The sequence below is a fragment of the Ranitomeya imitator genome, chromosome 1 (genome assembly GCF_032444005.1).
Source record: "Ranitomeya imitator isolate aRanImi1 chromosome 1, aRanImi1.pri, whole genome shotgun sequence".
Classification (NCBI taxonomy): domain Eukaryota; kingdom Metazoa; phylum Chordata; class Amphibia; order Anura; family Dendrobatidae; genus Ranitomeya; species Ranitomeya imitator.
This window is the reverse complement of record NC_091282.1, coordinates 1,185,741,110-1,185,762,151: the sequence shown is the minus strand read 5'-3', so window position 1 is coordinate 1,185,762,151 and position 21,042 is coordinate 1,185,741,110. Positions and strand designations below refer to the sequence as shown.

The 21,042-nt window shown below is 42.6% G+C and overlaps 1 protein-coding gene across 2 annotated transcripts in view; it reads left to right on the top strand.

The window, feature by feature from the left end:
- Positions 1 to 21,042, top strand: part of SORCS2 (sortilin related VPS10 domain containing receptor 2) — a 1,198,559-nt gene that overhangs the window by 673,532 nt on the left and 503,985 nt on the right. For both annotated transcript variants that reach the window (XM_069744776.1, XM_069744775.1), the window contains exon 3: positions 4,018 to 4,117. In XM_069744776.1, the coding sequence (XP_069600877.1) occupies positions 4,018 to 4,117 (100 nt within the window). The remainder of the gene's footprint in view (positions 1 to 4,017; positions 4,118 to 21,042) is intronic.

Sequence of the window (21,042 nt, the reverse complement as noted above, 5' to 3'; positions counted from 1 at the left end):
GTAAAATTGAAGGCAAATTTAAGTCGCTCCTCCCATATATGTATAAAACACATTAATAAAAAAATATATATGTAAGTACAATGTACAATATATATGAATTTCTTTTTCTGTTGGAAAATTATTTTATTTTTATATTTTAAATCATCCAAACGTATCAGATTTTTACAGCCGGTGTTTCCTTTTTCTAATGGATCAATACTTAATATAAGAAATGTGAACTACTATACTGAGACGAATGCATGCCATGGTAATAAATAAAGTATTATACAAATGGTGGGAAAACTAAGCCTCGTAGTGAACAAGTAGACTCGGGTTTCCACATCGGTAAAATATGTTTTCTGGGAAGCATGAATATTAAAAAATAATGTTTTCTTTTGCTTCAGCACATGGCACGATATTATTTTTGCATGAGGTTTTGCACTATAGGATAACATATTCTCCATTTTCTCACACACCACATTTTTTTCATCTTGTCTGTACCGCTAATTATTCTGTGATGGGTGGCGGTTTCAGAACCCACCACAATTTTATATGGTTTATGGCAGGAAAGGAAGCCAATATAGCATAGACATAATATCGAATATACGGAATAATACCAGAATGTGTAAGACAATATAGAACATATTAATGTTACATCTGTAGTGAAATTACTCATAAATGATGCATAAATTATGTTAAATCTATATTTTTTTTAAATTGGGAAACTTTTTTCTTTATTTATTATTGTACGATCTGTATTAAAAAAATGATAGAAATCTCACTTTTCTCATAATGGCCGCTAGGCCTACTTTAGACTCATACTTCCTGTTTTAAGAAGAGTTTTCAGGAGTTTCATTATCATCACAGGCAGGATTACAATGACAGGTAACACAGCTGATACTGCAGGATCCACCAGTTGACATAGACAGTAAAATAGATAATTACGGTAAATCGAACTACCAGAGTCAGCATGTCTTATCTGGTATGAGATCAGAAGAAAATATCTAATTTGTTTTACAGAATCAGCTCCACTCTTCTATACAGGTTTTGTCTGGTTTTACCGCTCAGGACCATTTAGTTCATTAGAGTTGAGCTGTAGACACATGGAAAATCACCGAGGTAAGCCATTGTAGGACTGGCCCACTGGAAGACTGGATGACCATCTGGTGGACCCAAAATCTGACCCAACAATTGGACCCAGTGTCTCAGTAGAGAACATCTGTCTTTAGAAATGACTTTTTTGTTTTCGTATAAATAACATATTAAAATGTATTGTTGTAATGTAACTATTGTCCTGGTTAGGACATGGTTAATGTCATGTTCTCTCAGCGTTAATTTTGCTGGTCTCCCTTTCGATCTGGGAGGGGTATTTATACTCACTCCAGACTAGGATTCACTGTCAGCTATACTTTCTGTTCTAGTCTGTGTGCCTGACCCCTGAAGTGTGTGCCCGGTTTGCAATTGTTTTCCTTGCTCTCTGTGCGTTACTCTCTTTGTTCTTCTGAATTTCTGACCTCTGGCTTCACTTCTGACAATCCCCTGTCTAACCCCTTTGGTACTTCGTGATCTCCTGGCTCCGATTTTAGCTTGTTTGACTACTCTCTTGTGTTTATCTCTTCTCTGCACCCCAAAGTCTGGCTTAGCCCCGACCACCTCCTACTCTGTCACATGGTACAGGTCCTGGTTGTTACCTGGTTAGTTCCTGGTGCGTTGCTCAGCTCCCTTGCTGCTGTGTGCAGCGTTTCCCACAGCAGTAGTACCTGGGAGCTGTGACAACTATAAATGTATGTGCATGTTTTGTATTAATAGACAGTAGACCATCAGAATCATCTCCTCTGGTAAAACCCAGAAACCTTGGCCAGAAACTGAGCCGAGCCACTGAAACCTAAAACTTTGATGGAACGTTCACACTGTCATTTGTTATATGAATTTGGCGTATTTTCTGGGAAATGTACAGGCATAAATGTTAACCATATCCATTTTATTTTTGCCTTTTGTTGGGTCGGGATACATTTTTCTTCAATAGACTACTTTGTTCTATACCTTATACCATTCAACAACAGTTGGTATTCCTAGACTGTTGCTATATTCCTCCCGCGGAAAATGCAAACAGCCTGGACACGCTGCCGGGGCTAGAACTGTTCCAGCGCTAATGGACCACTTCACTCTCACTTTCAATTGGACGGAACACCCAGAAGAAGTGAAAACTGCTGCTGTTCTCTGACTTCCTCCAATCACAGTTACTTCCGAATGTGGTGGGAGTGAAGCAGATTCTGATTGGCTGCAGGGCTCACGTGGCATAACAATGTCACGCAAGCCCCAGGAGACCCAGGCACCGGCTTTGCTGGAATGGCACCAGAATAGGTTTTTGTTTTTTTATACAGGGTAATATAGCAAGTGAGAAGGGGTTGTCCAAATAGTGGAAAACTTCTTTAAGGCTATCCACATGAAGAAAAAATGAAAGTGGCACTCACCCTGATGTTGCTGAACAATAGTGTTCTTTATTCAGAAAAACGAGTGGACAAACATGAAATGGAGAGGCGGCTGGTAGACGTTTAGGGTGCGGGAGGGAAGAAAGGGACGACGGCCGTTTCGCGCTTATGCGCTTCTACGTAGAAGCGCATAAGCGCGAAACGGCCGTCGTCCCTTTCTTCCCTCCCGCACCCTAAACTTCTACCAGCCGCCTCTCCATTTCATGTTTGTCCACTCGTTTTTCTGAATAAAGGACACTATTGTTCAGCAACATCAGGGTGAGTGCCACTTTCATTTTTTCTTCATGTGGATTGTTATCAAATACCCTGTGGTTGAGCACCACCCATAAGTTGCTGCTTTGGTTTTGTGCCGCATATGTCCTAAATAGAATCCCACGCTTAGGAGTGAATTGCCTGTCTTTAAGCTGCCTTAGTGCCTTCCTACTTTCAGTTCTTTAAGGCTATGTTCACACTGAGTTTTTTCAGGAGTTTTTAGATTGGCAATTCTACAAAATCCTTCTAAAAAATATCTTAAGGGTATGTACACATGGCATTATTTGGATACCGGCACAGCCACCGTGTTTTCTCAGGTGAAGCCGCCTATGTCACTTCTTTTAACTGCTTAAGGGTTTCCGAACCCAGGAGAAATTAAAAGATGTGACATAAGGTAGAGCATGTGCACAGCAATGTTCATTTTATTGGGTACTTTTGTGGCACTTTTTCAGGGCAGAATCCAACTTAAAAAAAGACCCTGTGTGCTATCCTTCTCAAAGATGTGATATCCCCTCTTTTTTTTCCACCAGCCATTTATCAGAACCTTGTTCAGAAACAAAAAATTCTTATAGCAAAGCGGATTTCCCATATAAATGAATAGGAACAGTTTTTGCGGCATAGGATATAGGATTTTGGAGAAGATCTGCACCATAAAACTCTTTAAAAAATCATAGTGTGCGTATATCCTACGTACCCATGCACACAGAAGTGTCCTCAGAGCATGTAGGGTGCACACAAAGTATGGTGGCTTCATAGTATATACATATGGAATGAGGTCTAAGGGGTAATGTTTCTCCTTGTGGAGAGTGACATACCGACTCTGGCATGCCAAGGTGAGGAGCCTTATTTCCCATGCAATGTTCCTCTAGGAAACTTAATATGCAAATTGCCTTATCAGGGAGGAAGAGGACGAACTCTATAGTGCCATCTACTCGAAACAGAGATCATACAAGTCGTTATTGACCTATTAACAAGCACTGAAATGTGACTTAGGACAAAAGCCAAATCAGAATCTCAATTTGAAGACACGGTGTTTTGGGGTATTGCCCCTCATCAGTGCAAAGTATGAGAACTGATTTGGCGAGGTGAGAGGCTCTGGACTGAGGCCTCATGGGTAACATTTCTCCTTGTGGAGAGTGACATACCGCCTCTGGCATGCCAAGGTAAGGAGCCCATGTGTATGACCCCTTACGCCATGTACCAGTTCACTGCACATGTATCAGTAAATCATACAGTATTCATAGATCTTAACAAGACTGTTACTTGACATGATCTCATTGTTTTGTATGACCAGGTCTTCAGATTATGGAACTACATATACGAAGCTGAACCTGCAGCCCGGCGTCACCACAGTGATTGACAAGTTCTACATCTGCCCCACCAACAAGAAGAAGGTGAGCTGTACCCACCTCTTACTCTGGACTGTGTCCTGGTTGGTTGTCAAAGCCTGGGCTAGCATTGACTGTTCCTCCCTTTTGTCTCTTGGCAAATACTCTGGACCGTGTCCTGGTTGGTTGTCAAAGCCCGGGCTAGCATTGACTGTTCCTCCCTTTTGTCTCTTGGCATATTCATATATGATGGATATTGTATAGGTATAGTATAAGTATTGTATCAGTCTATGAGAAAACACAGCTGACCGCACCACCGCTCAGAGGAACGAATCACTCCTGCTCACCTGCGATGGGAGTGTGACCGCTGGATCTTGGGTGCTTCGACCAAAACACATCTCAAAGTCCATCCAATAGAAGAAAACAGAAAAGGCAGCACTCACCGATCCATCACGAGAGGTAACTTCAGACTGACCCGTGGAAGCGCCAGGTGGGCGCGAAACGGCTGTCGTCAGGCTTGCCGCACTCTGTACATCTGCACACCCCGGCCGTGAAGAGTTTTATGTAAGACAATAAAGTTACCTCTCGTGATGGATCGGTGAGTGCTGCCTTTTCTGTTTTCTTCTATTGGATGGACTTATAGTATAAGTATTGAATGATGTTGTTATTCTGGTAATATATGAATCTGTGATGTCATTCACTTTGGGCTTATGTAGACTTGTATGATTTTGTGACATCATAGAACGTTTTTTTCTGGGTAATTAGTTATTATGCTGTGATAAAACTTATGAGATCAGCCTTAGTTTTGATGTCATCACACCGGTATTATAAAAGCATTGTTTTATGTCGCTACATCACCAATGTTGGCCTTATATAGGCCTTTCTGTATGGAATGTTATGCCATCGCTTACCCAATTCTTGTCAGTGCACTGCATGATGTGACATCACTTAAAGGAAAATTTGTATCATGAGAAAATGACCTATATGTATTATTGTATTATTAAAAATATTAGCAATGATTTTTTTTTATTTTTCAGATCATAATCTGGTTTTTTTAATGTTTATACGTAAAATGTCTGTTCAGACAGGACAAGGGCTAGAACTCTAGCGCCACCTATTGGAAGCAGTGATCTTAAATGTCAAAATCACCTTCAACCCCAGTCCAGAGCCTCTGACCTAGCCAAATCAGAACTAATACTTTGCCCCGATGAGGGGAAACAGCCTGAAACACAGTGTCTGTAAATAGAGATTCTGGTTTGGCTTTTATTCAAAGTCTTATTGCAAGGCTCGTTAAAGGGTCAAAATAGACTTGTAGGATCGCTGCTTCCAATAGGTGGAGCTAGAGATCTAGTCTTCTTTCATTGTGAAAAGACAATTTGCATATATAATTTCCCAGAGTAGCATGCGTGGCTTATAAGTCTCCTCACTCTGACATGCCAGGCTTGGCTTGTCACTCTCCACAACGAGAAACGTAACCCCTCCCAAAAAAAAGTTTAGAATTCTTGCAATTTTCACATTGGCCACTGGGGCCATCTTTGACTGTTGCTTTTTGCTGTTTAAGGAAGAATTTTTAGCAGTCTCATTATCATCACAGGCAGGATTAACGTGACAGGTAAAACCAGCTGATAACACCGGATCCAGCAATCCCAATAGGCCACATCACTGCTCACCTCTTTCCCCTCCATTCACAGTGACTTTTGCACAACTAATGTGTTGTTTCCTGTTAGAACAGGAAGTTATCAACTAAAAAAGCCCCAGTGGTCATAGTGAAAATTGCAAGTTTTCTATTTTTTATTTTTAATACTAATCGTGATATGGAAAAAAAAAACATCACTAACAATTTTTTCAAACATACATGTAACATAAAAACCTGATTTAAACAGTAGGTCATTTTCTGATGACACATTCCCTTTAAACTGACCCTATGTATGCATTGTATAAAACATTACGTAATCTGTTATTTTTGCCCTGTATGATACAGTTTCTGGATATCACAGACATCAGGTTTTATATGGCATAGGTGACCCTGGCATTAAGTATAGAGGACATGCAGTACGGTGTATACACTGTCTAAGGTCACATACCCCGGCTCTATTATATATCTATGCACAGTATAGGCTGTGATATTGGGGCTACCAATTAATAGAATTCATAGCCGATGTGCAGTATATACTCTATTGTATGCTGATGCCATGACATCACTGACCTCCATATTTTATCCATTATATGATGCTCTGAATGGATATAACGAATGAATAGCACTACACCAATGGAATTTAATGGCCGACTCAATCAGATGTTTCCTGTGGTCGTCCCCCATAGAAATCCCAAAACACCCCCCTCCCAATCTCCTGCTGTTCAGCTGTTTAATGGCCCCTATAGAGCTCAAACCAATGTTTAATACTGGACCTTTCTGAGATGATCCCTGTAAATAGCCCATTGACCCAGGGTTTTGGCAACTTGACATCTTATGCCCCTTCTCTATTTGATGGGGGGCAATGCATCGCTGCTATTTTTGTATCTCATGTACTCAGATTGATTCTGCTTGCTTAGGCCTGCGCTTTATAGGGACGCCGTGCTTTCTCCTGCAGCTTGAGATTGGCGTTTATCTGTGTATGTTCGATGTGGTCACGGCCTGACGCTATGATATGTCACTACCGGCGCATGCGCACTCCGGCTGAGACACCAATGCGTTCCATCTCAGCTATGTATGCGCGGTACAGCTGCAGCGTTAGGCATCTTAATATGGTGGCACTTCAGATTTTTATACTATTTATGACGCCATTCCTATAGTCCTTTTCATGCTGCCTGATGGGCACCATCCCTGTACATGCCATGTCACGCCACCCAGGTCTTTAGCAACTCTGGTTGGTTAATAGGGTAACTTTTTTCATCTCATTCAAACTTCAAGACTCCCCCTCTTAGCACTTCAGCTGATACAGTTTTGATATCTAGTACCACTCCACTACCATCGATGGTCCAATTGGATTGACAACATTTAATTATTATTTTTTAGTCTAAATTTTTTTTTTAAGTTATCAAATTAAAGGAACCTTTTATATATACAGTACAGACCAAAAGTTTGGACACAACTTCTCATTTAAAGATTGTTCTGTATTTTCATGACTATGAAAATTCTACATACACACTGAAGGCATCAAAACTATGAATTAACACATGTGGAATTATAAACTTAACAAAAAAGTGTGAAACAACTGAAATTATGTCTTATATTCTAGGTTCTTCAAAGTAGCCACCTTTTCCTTTGATGGCTGCTTTGCACACTCTTGGCATTCTCTTGATGAGCTTCAAGAGGTAGTCACCGGGAATGGTCTTCCAACCGTCTTGAAGGAGTTCCCAGAGATGCTTAGCACTTGTTGGCCCTTTTGCCTTCACTCTGCGGTCCAGCTCACCCCAAATCATCTCGATTGGGTTCAGGTCTGGTGACTGTGGAGGCCAGGTCATCTGGCATAGCACCACATCACTCTCCTTCTTGGTCAAATAGCCCTTACACAACCTGGAGGTGTGTTTGGGGTCATTGTCCTGTTGAAAAATTAATGATGGTCCAACTAAACACAAACCGGATGGAATAGCATGCTGCTGCAAGATGCTGTGGTAGCCATGCTGGTTCAGTATGCCTTCAATTTTGAATAAATCCCCAACAGTGTCACCAGCAAAGCACCCCCACACCACCACACCTCCTCCTCCTCCATGCTCCACGGTGGGAACCAGGCATGTTCTGCGTCGCACCAAATCTTGTGCTAAGCATCTCATGTGTTTTTTCATAGATTTCACAAGCCATTATGCTATTCACATTTCATATATCGCACGAAGATCTCAAATTTGGACTCATCAGAACAAAGCATAGATTTCCACTGGTCTGATGTCCATTCCTTGTGTTCTTTAGCCCAAACAAGTCTCTTCTGCTTGTTGCCTGTCCTTAGCAGTGGTTTCCTAGCAGCCATTTTACCATGAAGGCCCGCTGCACAAAGTCTTCTCTTAACAGTTGTTGTACAGATGTGTCTGCTGCTAGAACTCTGTGTGGCATTGACCTGGTCTCTAATCTGAGCTGCTGTTAACCTGCGATTTCTGAGGCAGGTGACTCGGATAAACTTATCCTCAGAAGCAGAGGTGACTCTTGGTCTTCCTTTCCTGGGGCGGTCTTCATGTGAGCCAGTTTCTTTGTAGCTCTTGATGGTTTTTGCCACTGCACTTGGAGACACTTTCAAAGTTTTCCCAATTTTTCAGACTGATTGACCTTCATTTCTTAAAGTAATGATGGCCACTCATTTTTCTTTACTTAGCTGTTTTTTCCTTGCCATAATGCAAGTCTATTCAGTAGGACTATCAACTGTGTATCCAGCAGACTTCTGCACAACACAACTGATGGCCCCAACCCCATTTATAAGGCAAGAAATCCCACTTATTAAACCTGACAGGGCACACCTGTGAAGTGAAGTGAAAACCATTCCCGGTGACTACGTCTTGAAGCTCATCAAGAGAATGCCAAGAGTGTGCAAAGCAGTCATCAAAGCAAAAGGTGGCTACTTTGAAAAACCTAGAATATAAGACATAATTTCAGTTGTTTCACACTTTTTTGTTAAGTATATAATTCCACATGTGTTAATTCATAGTTTTGATGCCTTCAGTGTGAATGTATAATTTTCATAGTCATGAAAATACAGAAAAACCTTTAAATGAAAAGGTGTGTCCAAACTTTTGGTCTGTACTGTATATAGTGTATTTTTCTGTGAACCATTTATCATTTTATTATGTGATTTTACATGTGACATCACTGACCTCTATACTTTAATATCCATTGTATGATACTATGATGTCACTGACCTACACCCTGTCATACATTGCATTACTATGTGACATCCCTGACCTTGATCATTTTTTACATTGCATTACAATGTGACATTGATAACCAGCCATTATAAAGCTGACAGCTGAGGGTTGTATCTGGCAGCTGTCGGTTTTGCCTGCGATAGTTATCAAAAATAGAACAGACTCTATGTCATTTTTTAAATTTATTTACCGTATTTATTAATAGCACAGTGGCACCTGCTCTTACTGTTCTCTACTTTCTCATCAGCCGACGCCTGTGAACAGTGGTAACCTTTTTACCGCTGGTCAAAGCTGCTCTCATCTAACATCGTGGGAACCGCAGCTCTCTGACCAGCGGTAACTAACTAACAGAGCCACCAATGTTTTTCGCTCTGTCACACAGGTGACAGCTTGGGAAACAGCCAAAGTCTGGGGTGCTTAACCCGACCAGTAACACGGACCTCCTGGAGAAGTCCATGTTTGGGGTCCGTGCACAGACACTAGGTGTTCGGTAAGGACCTTGAACTTTAATGTTCGGGTTAGCCCATTTCTACTGATAAATCTGACAGCTGAGGGTTGCAGCCTGCAGCTGTCAGTTTTTCCTGCGCTGGCTATCAAAAATAGAAGAGACCCCATGTTATTTGTTACATTTATGTATAGTACATGCGCCGGCTGATGACTACTCCCATCAGCAGCGCCACAGCTGGTGGCTTACGCTGTCATTTGACAGCATGGGAACCAAAGCTTTCTAGCCAGCGGTAATGATCTTACCGCCTATTAGACCCCGTGTTTGCCGCTCTGTCACGCAGATGACAGCGTGCGAGCAATGGATGTTTGGGCCCCCATTCATCTGGTTCGGGTTCAGTTACTGTTCTGGTGCCGAAACTAAAACTTTTTAGTTGTTCGGCAGAACCCACTGGATTTGAACAGCCATGGGTTTGCCCATCACTATTTTTCATGGCTGGTTATCATGAATAGAGGGGTCCACACATTTGTTTTTTTAAATTATTAATTAAATAAATCATTTTGTTCCACCATACAGGGTCCATGTACACTATGCTGGCCCCATGGTGAGCATCACTCTTCCACTCTTTTTTTTTCTTTTTCATAGTAATTTACTGTATCTCACATAATATTTAATACATTGATTCTTTATTAATTTTTGTAGTATTATGATTCCTTTATTCCTATTGTAGGTTTCAGATAGTGAGCTATCAATAAAGCTAAAAAGGCTGGTGCTGGGGAAATTTCCAGGGAGGCAGAGGCTTGTAAAGTGCTCCGTCACATCCAGAGCACTTAATTTTTAAAGAACCCCTCCCATTAATATTTTTTTTCATTAAATCTGTGTATATTAGCATGTAGTGCAGTGTGAGTGAAGTACTATACTCGCGTACCGCCACTTTCTCTGGGATCCAACTCCGTTTTGTTCCTCTTTTCCATGACGTCACCACTCTACAGACTCTCGGAGTCACTCTGTGCTCTATACATGACCCGGAAGTCTCTTTTACAATTCCGGCCCATTCTGTCACTCTATAGACTTACATTGTAAAGCCACTTTCAATTCACGCAGAGCGCAGTCTGATCTGGAGAGTTTTCTGAGCAGTGATGTCACTGAGAAGAGGAGCAGATCGGCGCTGGGTCCTGGAGAAAACGTCATTAGGTGAGTATATTAATACACTCACACTACACTACATGAATATATTCACAGATTTAATGAAGAAAACATTAATGGGAGGGCTTCTTTACTTTGCCTATAAATTAAAATACTAATTTCACAGGAATGCAGCAACAGATAGAAGATATAAAGGTGTTGATGTATGATGTTGATGAAACAAATGCACAATCGCACTTTTAATTGCAGAATCATAGCTTTTCTGCACAAAAAAAACCCGCTGAATCAAATCTGCACAAAAACACGTCAAGAAAAGGGAATAATACAGCAAAAAATGCAACAAATACGCAATTATCGGAGCAGAGCGCTTGTGTGTATTTTGGTGCCGATACTCATTCTCTCACATGGTTATATGGCCTTAGGGTTAAAAATAAAAGCGTTGTGTGACTCCATGACCTGGCTAGTCACATTTCTGTGATAAAACGTTGACACCGAGCCTCATTATGACAGTAGATGGGCAATGGTCCTCGGTATTTTCTAATGCTTGCCATCCATTATGTATGTCCCTCAGCTGGATTAAGGATCGGGCAGGATAATTGGCACATGCACTGACCCCAGTTTTAGTAAACCTTTCATCAACCGGTTGGCATCCAGCAGATCGGATTTCTCAGAACCTACAGAAGTGATAGTGGAACAATGGAGCTCAGGTCTGACACAGCGGAAGACTCTCCGGTCGCTGAGATCTGGAGTCATCGTAGTGAATAATTCACATGCTTTCTTCATCTTTTTTTCCCAGGGGTATGTACGGCAGGATATTTTCGCTCAGACCATTAACATGTTGCTTTTTTTCTGTCCTGTAACTTGCTCGTGTCTGAACTGCTGACAGCTTGTATTTTTCAGGAAGGCACAAAACTGCACATTGAAAAGCCATTATCTTGCTGCGAGTGCTTCGCTTGTCAGTTAGAAGTCACCTCTGACAATCGTTACGCCATACGGCTAGATAAGCATGCGATAGGAAGACAACGCCATACCGGTCCATTAGGATGGAGAAAAGGAAAGCCCCCTTGTTCCAAACACGCGTCCACCTAAACCGAAGTGATGGGAAACGCTTTCAGACAATAGATCTGAGCGTTAAGATAAGGAGCAAAGCGAGGGAAGTTGGTGGGAGGTAGAGAGAACAAAGAAACACAAGTCTCAACATAGGTGTGGAGCCGATATGCGCAAGAAGGAGAAAATGCTTCTGAGAATGATCTAAATGATGAGAATATTGCTAATCATGGGCTGTAAAACTTTGACAAAATCTACCCCAAAAAATGCTGGTCTTCCAATCTTATTTTACCGCAGATTTTGGTACACTATGATTTTTACCCATTGCATTTCGATTAGTTAAATCTGCTTTAAAAATCTCCAAGACAGCACATTCACTAACACTGACAATAAACATAAAGCAAATGTCCATGTTTCCACCATTCTGTGCTAAATATTTTTATTTCCATTAATATCATTACAGGGGTCAGAGTTTGTTACTGGTGCAAAGAAGTACATTTATAATATAGACATAAAGTTAAATGACACATTTTGGGATGCATGAAGCTACCACTAGGGGGGCATTGATGCTTACTACATACTGTGTATCGATGTATAAATACATGAAGTTTAAATATGTGCCCAGTTCAACGTGAAATAAATGGTGAAAGGTGGTCATAAGATGTCTGGATTTTGTAAAATCTTCTTTTGTATTTAAAAAAAAAAAAAAACATTTACCTCCCCCTTCACAAAGACGATTGCACGAGAGAAAGGAAAACTCATTACAGTAACGTTTGACAAGGAAGCGCACATCTGGCACGGATTTCAATTTTTTTTTTGCCCTTAACAGCTATTGTGCTGTCTTGCCTCTGCTTTCTAGTGCATTAAGAATTATGAAAAAAAAATGTGTGATTGTAATTGAAACTAAGCAGGACAGATGCCAGCTACACCATACCACTAATCAATCACACTGAGTCTCGCACTGCTGTAGGCGCCTCTCCTGTCTCTTTGTCTTTCTATCAATTGAATATATATTATTTGCAGACTACTTCTTTCACATTCTTTAGGGCTGCAGTTGTACAAGACATTACTGTCATGCCGCTACCGCTGCCACTCCCCGGCGCGACTCATCAGCTGCAGCGTCCTCTTCTCAGCGCTCGCTCCCGGCTTCTGCTGCTTGTCGGGTGCGCGCGCACGCCAGGTTTAGTACTTTACTTCTATCTTTCTTCTGGCACTTCCTTCCTGTCCTCTCTATCACCTTGAAGTACTGCGCAGCATCGCTTTATTAATCGCTTCCTTCCTCTCCCCTGTGCCTGATGATCACTTGTGATTTCATGTGTTCTGGGCTGCACGTTCACCTTGTTGTCTTCCTTGCTTTCCCTAGATCCAGTCCTGTGTCTCCGCATACCTGCCAGTCCTGTGTCTCCGCATACCTGCCTGTCCTGTGTCTCTGCATACCTGTTGTGAATTCTGTGGCTGAATTCACTCCTGTGGTCACAAGTGGTATTGCAGCCTCTGGGCTTCCTCCCTCAGGTGTTTTGGTGAGCTCGTTGGCTGCCTTGCTATTTAGCTCCACCTGAGTCTGTCTTCCTTGCTCCTTGTCAATGTTCCAGTGTTGGATCTGAGCTACTGCTTCTTTCCTGTGGCCTGCTGCTCTGCTAGATAAGTGTTACTTTGTTTTTGTTTCCGTTTTTTCTGTCCAGCTGTGCTATTCTCTTTTGCTGGAAGCTCTGAGACGCAAAGGGTGCACCGCCGTGCCGTTAGTTCGGCACGGTGGGTCTTTTTGCCCCCCTTTGCGTGGTTCTGCTTTAGGGTTTTTTGTAGACTGCATAGTTCTCTTTGCTATCCTCGCTCTGTCTAGAATATCGGGCCTCACTTTGCTGAATCTATTTCATTCCTACGTTTTGTCTTTTCATCTTGCTAACAGTCATTATATGTGGGGGGCTGCCTATTCCTTTGGGGTATTTCTCTGAGGCAAGTCAGGCTTGTATTTCTATCTTCAGGCTAGTCAGCTCCTCAGGCAGTGCCGAGTTGCATAGGTAGTGTTAGGCGCAATCCACTGCTGCTTTTAGTTGTGTGAGGATAGGTTCAGGTATTGCAGTCTGCAGAGATTCCACGTCTCAGAGCTTGTTCTATTGTTTTTGGGTTATTGCCATATCACTGTATGTGCGCTGATTACTGCACACTGTGTTGCCTGATAGCACAGCATAACAGTACAAGGAGCCATTGTGTCTGCCATCTCTCCTGATTTGCGGAGAGTGTTGCAGAAATTTCAGGCTAATAAACCTGATCGTTGTCCGGCCGAGAAACTGTTCGTCCCTGATAGGTGGACTAGTAAAGTTATCTCTGAACTTCATTGTTCGGTGCTGGCTGGTCATCCAGGAATCTTTGGTACCAGAGAGTTAGTGGCTAGATCCTTCTGGTGGCCATCTCTGTCACGGGATGTGCGTGCTTTTGTGCAGTCCTGTGGGATTTGTGCTAGGGCTAAGCCCTGCTGTTCACGTGCCAGTGGGTTGCTTTTGCCCTTGCCGGTCCCGAAGAGGCCTTGGACACATATTTCGATGGATTTCATTTCTGACTTTCCCGTTTCTCAAAAGATGTCGGTCATTTGGGTGGTCTGTGATCGCTTTTCTAAAATGGTCCATCTGGTGCCCTTGGTTAAATTGCCTTCCTCCTCTGATTTGGTGCCTTTGTTCTTCCAGCATGTGGTTCGTTTGCATGGCATTCCTGAGAATATTGTTTCTGACAGAGGTTCCCAGTTTGTCTCGAGGTTCTGGCGAGCCTTTTGTGGTAGGATGGGCATTGACCTATCTTTTTCCTCGGCCTTCCATCCTCAGACTAATGGCCAGACGGAACGAACCAATCAGACCTTGGAAACATATCTGAGATGTTTTGTTTCTGCTGACCAGGATGATTGGGTGTCATTTTTGCCGTTGGCTGAGTTCGCCCTTAATAATCGGGCCAGCTCGGCTACCTTGGTCTCTCCATTTTTCTGCAATTCTGGGTTCCATCCTCGTTTCTCTTCAGGACAGGTTGAGTCTTCGGACTGTCCTGGTGTGGATTCTGTGGTGGACAGGTTGCAGCAGATCTGGACTCAGGTAGTGGACAATTTGACCTTGTCCCAGGAGAAGGCTCAGCTTTTCGCTAATCGTAGACGCCGTGTGGGTCCCCGACTTCGTGTTGGGGATCTGGTTTGGTTATCTTCTCGTCATATTCCTATGAAGGTTTCCTCTCCTAAATTTAAACCTCGTTTTATTGGTCCGTATAGGATTTCTGAGATTCTCAATCCTGTGTCTTTTCGTTTGACCCTCCCAGACTCCTTTTCCATACATAATGTATTCCATAGGTCGTTGTTGAGAAGATACGTGGCACCTATGGTTCCATCTGTGGAGCCTCCTGCCCCTGTTTTGGTGGAGGGGGAATTGGAGTATATTGTGGAGAAAATTTTGGATACTCGTGTCTCTAGACGGAAACTCCAGTATCTGGTCAAATGGAAGGGTTATGCTCAGGAGGATAATTCCTGGGTTTTTGCCTCTGATGTCCATGCCCCAGATCTTGTTCGTGCCTTTCATGTGGCTCATCCTGGTCGGCCTGGGGGTTCTGGTGAGGGTTCAGTGACCCCTCCTCAAGGGGGGGTACTGTTGTGAATTCTGTGGCTGAATTCACTCCTGTGGTCACAAGTGGTATTGCAGCCTCTGGGCTTCCTCCCTCAGGTGTTTTGGTGAGCTCGTTGGCTGCCTTGCTATTTAGCTCCACCTGAGTCTGTCTTCCTTGCTCCTTGTCAATGTTCCAGTGTTGGATCTGAGCTACTGCTTCTTTCCTGTGGCCTGCTGCTCTGCTAGATAAGTGTTACTTTGTTTTTGTTTCCGTTTTTTCTGTCCAGCTGTGCTATTCTCTTTTGCTGGAAGCTCTGAGACGCAAAGGGTGCACCGCCGTGCCGTTAGTTCGGCACGGTGGGTCTTTTTGCCCCCCTTTGCGTGGTTCTGCTTTAGGGTTTTTTGTAGACTGCATAGTTCTCTTTGCTATCCTCGCTCTGTCTAGAATATCGGGCCTCACTTTGCTGAATCTATTTCATTCCTACGTTTTGTCTTTTCATCTTGCTAACAGTCATTATATGTGGGGGGCTGCCTATTCCTTTGGGGTATTTCTCTGAGGCAAGTCAGGCTTGTATTTCTATCTTCAGGCTAGTCAGCTCCTCAGGCAGTGCCGAGTTGCATAGGTAGTGTTAGGCGCAATCCACTGCTGCTTTTAGTTGTGTGAGGATAGGTTCAGGTATTGCAGTCTGCAGAGATTCCACGTCTCAGAGCTTGTTCTATTGTTTTTGGGTTATTGCCATATCACTGTATGTGCGCTGATTACTGCACACTGTGTTGCCTGATAGCACAGCATAACACATACCCGCCAGTCCTGTGTCTCTGCATATCCGCCAGTCCTGTGTCTCTGCATACCCGCCAGTCCTGTGTCTCTGCATATCCGCCAGTCCTGTGTCTCTGCATATCCGCCAGTCCTGTGTCTCTGCATATCCGCCAGTCCTGTGTCTCTGCATACCCGCCAGTCCTGTGTCTCTGCATATCTGCCAGTCCTGTGTCTCTGCATACCTGCCAGTCCTGTGTCTCTGCATATCCTCCAGTCCTGTATCTCTGCATACCCACCAGTCCTGTGTTTCTGCATACCCGCCACTCATGTGTCTCTGCACGCCTGCCAGTTCCGTGTCCTCTCTGTTCGCGTTAGTTCTGTGTTCCTGCCTAATCCGCCCGTACATTGTCTCTTGCACTCTCTCTAGTCTGGAGTCTCTGTGGACTACTTTCTTGTCCATCTTGGTCTCCCAGCTGCTGTGACGATAGTCCCCCACGGGCCTGCCCCTAACTCTCCCTGTATAGGGGGTGGTCTATCTGGTCAGCTCGTCCTTAGGAGGGTCGTTGTCACAGTCCAGTAGGCCCACTTCCTATTTTGTCTTTAGTATCCTCACAGTATCCTCACAATTACTGTTTGGAGTATTTGTCCAATGCTGTAGGGCTCTCTCTTCCTACCTCTATTGCTGAGCTCTGACAAACTCTCACTATCCTAAAATCACATTCAATTGGCTGCTGCATTTCTTGCATCAGCTTTTATACAGGCTCTGAAAGTCCCTTCTGACTGCCTGTGCTATAACATGTGATGTGATAGCTGCAAAGCATTATGGGGAGGTCAAGCTGGAGTTCATGTCAGTCTTGTTGTATTGATGCAATCTTCTGCAATGCATAAAAAGAAGGGGAACATTTTTTTGCAATTCACCAGGACCTGCAAATTTAATTAAACCCGATTTGCATGAAATTGATTAGATCATCTCTATCACTTTATTAAAGAATCTAAATTTTAATCTTAAAGTGTTCAAAGTATGAAAGTTTATTCTATAAGTAAACAAGTATATGGAAATTCCAGAAGAAAATAGCCTCTACAAAGACTGCCTATTATGTAAATTACAAAATAGAAATGATACATTGTGTATTGTAAATGTGAAGTAGGAAACACATTCTATGCATATTAACTATGAAGAAAATCATATGGTTCATGTTTATGGCATTCATTTCCTGTGAAAAATGTAAAAAATAACAGTATTCTTTCAAGATGCTTCCAGGTCTATAATTTTCATACGAAGCAGATCTAGTTGTTAGAGGAACCAGTGAAATAATGAAAATCTCTAGATCTGTATCATAAACTAAAAATTATCATTGTTATAGCATTAAAGAGACTGTGTGTGTTTCAAGTAGGGTCCTAACCCATAGCGTATCAGTATGGTCCTAACCCATGGATTATCAGTATGGTTCTAACAAATGGAGTGTCAGTATGGTCCTAACCCATTGAATTTCTTTAAGGTCCTAACCCATAGAGCATCGGTATGGTCCTAACCCATGGAGTATCTCTATGGTCCTAACCCATGGAGTATCGGTATGGTCCTAACCCATGGAGTATCTCTATGGTCCTAACCCATGGAGTATCGGTATGGTCCTAACCCATGGAGTATCTCTATGGTCCTAACCCATAGAGTATCGGTATGGTCCTAACGCATATAGTATCGGTATGGTCCTAACCCATGGAGTATCGGTATTGTCCTAAACCATGGAATATCAGTATGGTCCTAACCCATGAAGTGTCAGTACGGTCCTAACCCATGGAGTATAGGTATGGTCCTAACCCATGGAGTATCTTTATCATCCTAAACCATGGAATATCAGTATGGTCCTAACCCATGAAGTGTCAGTACGGTCCTAACCCATGGAGTATCGGTATGGTCCTAACCCATGGAGTATCTCTATGGTCCTAACCCATAGAGTATCGGTATGGTCCTAACGCATATAATATCGGTATGGTCCTAACCCATGGAGTATCGGTATTGTCCTAAACCATGGAATATCAGTATGGTCCTAACCCATGGAATATCAGTATGGTCCTAACCCATGAAGTATTGGTATGGTCCTAACCCATGGAGTATCACTATGGTCCTAACCCATGTTTTATCAGAATGGCCCTAACCCATGGAGTATCAGTATGGTCCTAAACCATGGAATATCAGTATGGTCTTAACCCATGAAGTGTCAGTATGGTCTTAACCCATGGAGTATAGGTATGGTCCTAACCCATGGAATATCGATATGATCTTAAACCATGGAATATCAGTATGGCCCTAACCCATGGATTATCAGTATGGTCCTAAACCATGTTTTATCAGAATGGTCCTAACCCATGGAGTATCGGTATGGTCCTAAACCATGGAATATCAGTATGGTCTTAACCCATGAAGTGTCAGTATGGTCCTAACCCATGGAGTATAGGTATAGTCCTAACCCATGGAATATCGGTATGGTCCTAACCAATGGAGTATCAGTATGGTCCTAACCCATAGAATTTATCTAAGGTCCTAACCCATGGAGTATTGGTATGGTCCTAACCCATGGAGTATCACTATGGTCCTAACCCATGTTTTATTAGAATGATACTAACCCATGGAGTATTACTGTGGTCCTAACCCATGTTTTATTAGAATGGCCCTAACCCATGAAGTGTCGGTATGGACCTAACCCATGGAGTATAGGTATGGTCCAAACCCATGGATTATCGGTATGGTTCTAACCCATTTGGTATCACTATGGTCTTAACCCATGTAGTATCAGTATGGTCCTAACCCATGGAGTGTCAGTATGGTCTTAACCCATGGAGTATCAGTATGGTCCTACCTAGTGATGAGCGAGTGTGCTTGTTACTCGAGTTTTCCGAGCATGCTCGGGTGTTCTCTGAGTATCTTGGGCGTGCACATACATTATGTTTGAGTCCCTGCAGCTGCATGATTTGCGGCTGCTAGACAACCTGAACACATGCAGGGATTGCCTGTTAGGGAATCCCCACATGTATTCAGGCTGTCTAGCAGCCGCAAATCATGCAGCTGCTGAGACAAAAACAGAATCTCCGAGCACGACCAAGATATTCGGAGAACACCTGAGCATGCTCGGAAAACTTGAGTAACGAGCACACTCGCTCATCACTAGTCTTAACCCATGGAGTATCAGTATGGTCCTAACCCATGGAGTATCCAAAATCAGGAACTTGGCTCTCAAGTATGTTAAGAAATGAAGTATCTTCTATTCAATTCACACAATCCAAATCAAGTTACATTTGGTCATAAAAACTCTGACCTTCTTCACACGTATCGGATAATAAAGTGTAAAAAAAACAAACCATGAGCAAATATTCATCCAAAAATTCAGCAAATATAAAATGGATACAAAAAAAATCAGTTTGTCGGATCCGAAATAAGGGAACAATGTGAGATACTTTTATACCTATTTTCTCCCGATGATAGACTTCTTAGCGGTCCTCTTACCTGGGATACAATTGATATCCCGGCATTCTTCTTTTCGTCTTTTATCTTGTTTCTATTGTGTACACACTGCGTATCATTAGCAGTATTGTGCTCCATATCATTCATTATGTACATTACATTGTTCTCTCATCTTGGATCCGTCATAATGATTTTTTTTGTATCCATTATTTTATATTTGCTGAATTTTTCATTTGTATTGCTTAAAATTGAGTAAAAGAAGCTTCATTTCTCAACATACTTGAGAGCCAAGTTCTTCATTTTGGGGTTGAAACTTAGTCTCATTTACTTAAAGGGAGTCTTTCAGAACAAAATTACTTTTCAAACCAAGCAGATGGGCTCGATGTTTCCATGGCATATCTCGGTGTACCTTCCCACCTACTTGTTTTGCCTCTATGTCCACTCCCCTTTTCCTTGATGGACGGCTATGACTTTACAGGATCCAGAAAAGGACAGGGATAGATCTAAAACAAGTGGGAAGTGGAAAGAAGCACTGAACTCTTTGGCCATGCCTGTGCTTGGTTTGTATATGTTCGTTTTTTCGTTAAGAATTTTTTTTCTCAATCTTCTCAATCCGTGAGAATCGGATCAAACTCTGATTAGTGTTGAGCGAGTGCTAGAGTAATTTGTGGCTGCTAGACAGCCTGAATACATGTGGGGATTCCCTAACAAACAGGCAACCCCCACATGTATTCAGGTTGTCTAACAGCCACAAATCATGCAGCAAACATAATCTACGAGCACCAACAAGATACTTGGAGAACACCTGAGCATGCTCGGAACCCTCGAGTAATGAGCACACTCGCTCATCATCACTAACTCTGATGATTAGCATATTTGGCTCGATTTTCTCAGATAAAAGAATATATGGTTGCCTGCACTTGCCCTAATTGTGCTGATAGACTCCATTTGAGATACAAGTGGCACCTTATTTGTTAAAAAAAAAAATGATTGGAAAGAGGAATGCCACTTCATCTCCTTTCATGGCTTCCTGTCTTTTGGGGGGCTGCTACATGCTATCTCATTGACTATAAATGTGGAAAATCATGAATGTTGACTTATTAATATATGTAGGCCATTAGGTTTTAAACCACTTTATAATTATTGCCAACCGTTCTGAAATCTCGACATAAAATATACACCATGATGCATCATTGCTAGAATGGTGCCTGCCTAGGGGAGAAAACATAGGGATCCAGAATGGGTTGCCCGAGTAGTGGAGAACCCCTTTTAGTACTCTTCTGACCTCAGAGCATAATAATTGTAATATGTGAAAAACATTTATACTCACCTCATCGCTACGCTCTCTTGCACCTCCGCTCCCCACCGTCACTAGTCCGGTCCTCGTTGCATCTTCAGATTGCCGCTGCTCGCATTGAGTTCCCTGGTCTTCTCATGCTGGGCCTGGATTTCTGGGGCTGATTAGGTACGGGAAGGTTCTGTGTAAGGGCATTCAAAGGGTGATGACGTCATAGCATGTGCCATGACCTCGGAAACATGTGCAGAACCCTTCCAATCCTAAAACCCAGAGTCCATGGCCCAGCTTGAGAGGCCGGAGGAACTCAACATGAGCGACAGCAATCTGAAGATGCAACGAGGACTGGATGGGTAACTGTGAGGAGCCGGAGGGTCCAGAGACATGAGCGATAAGGTGAGTTTAAGGATTTT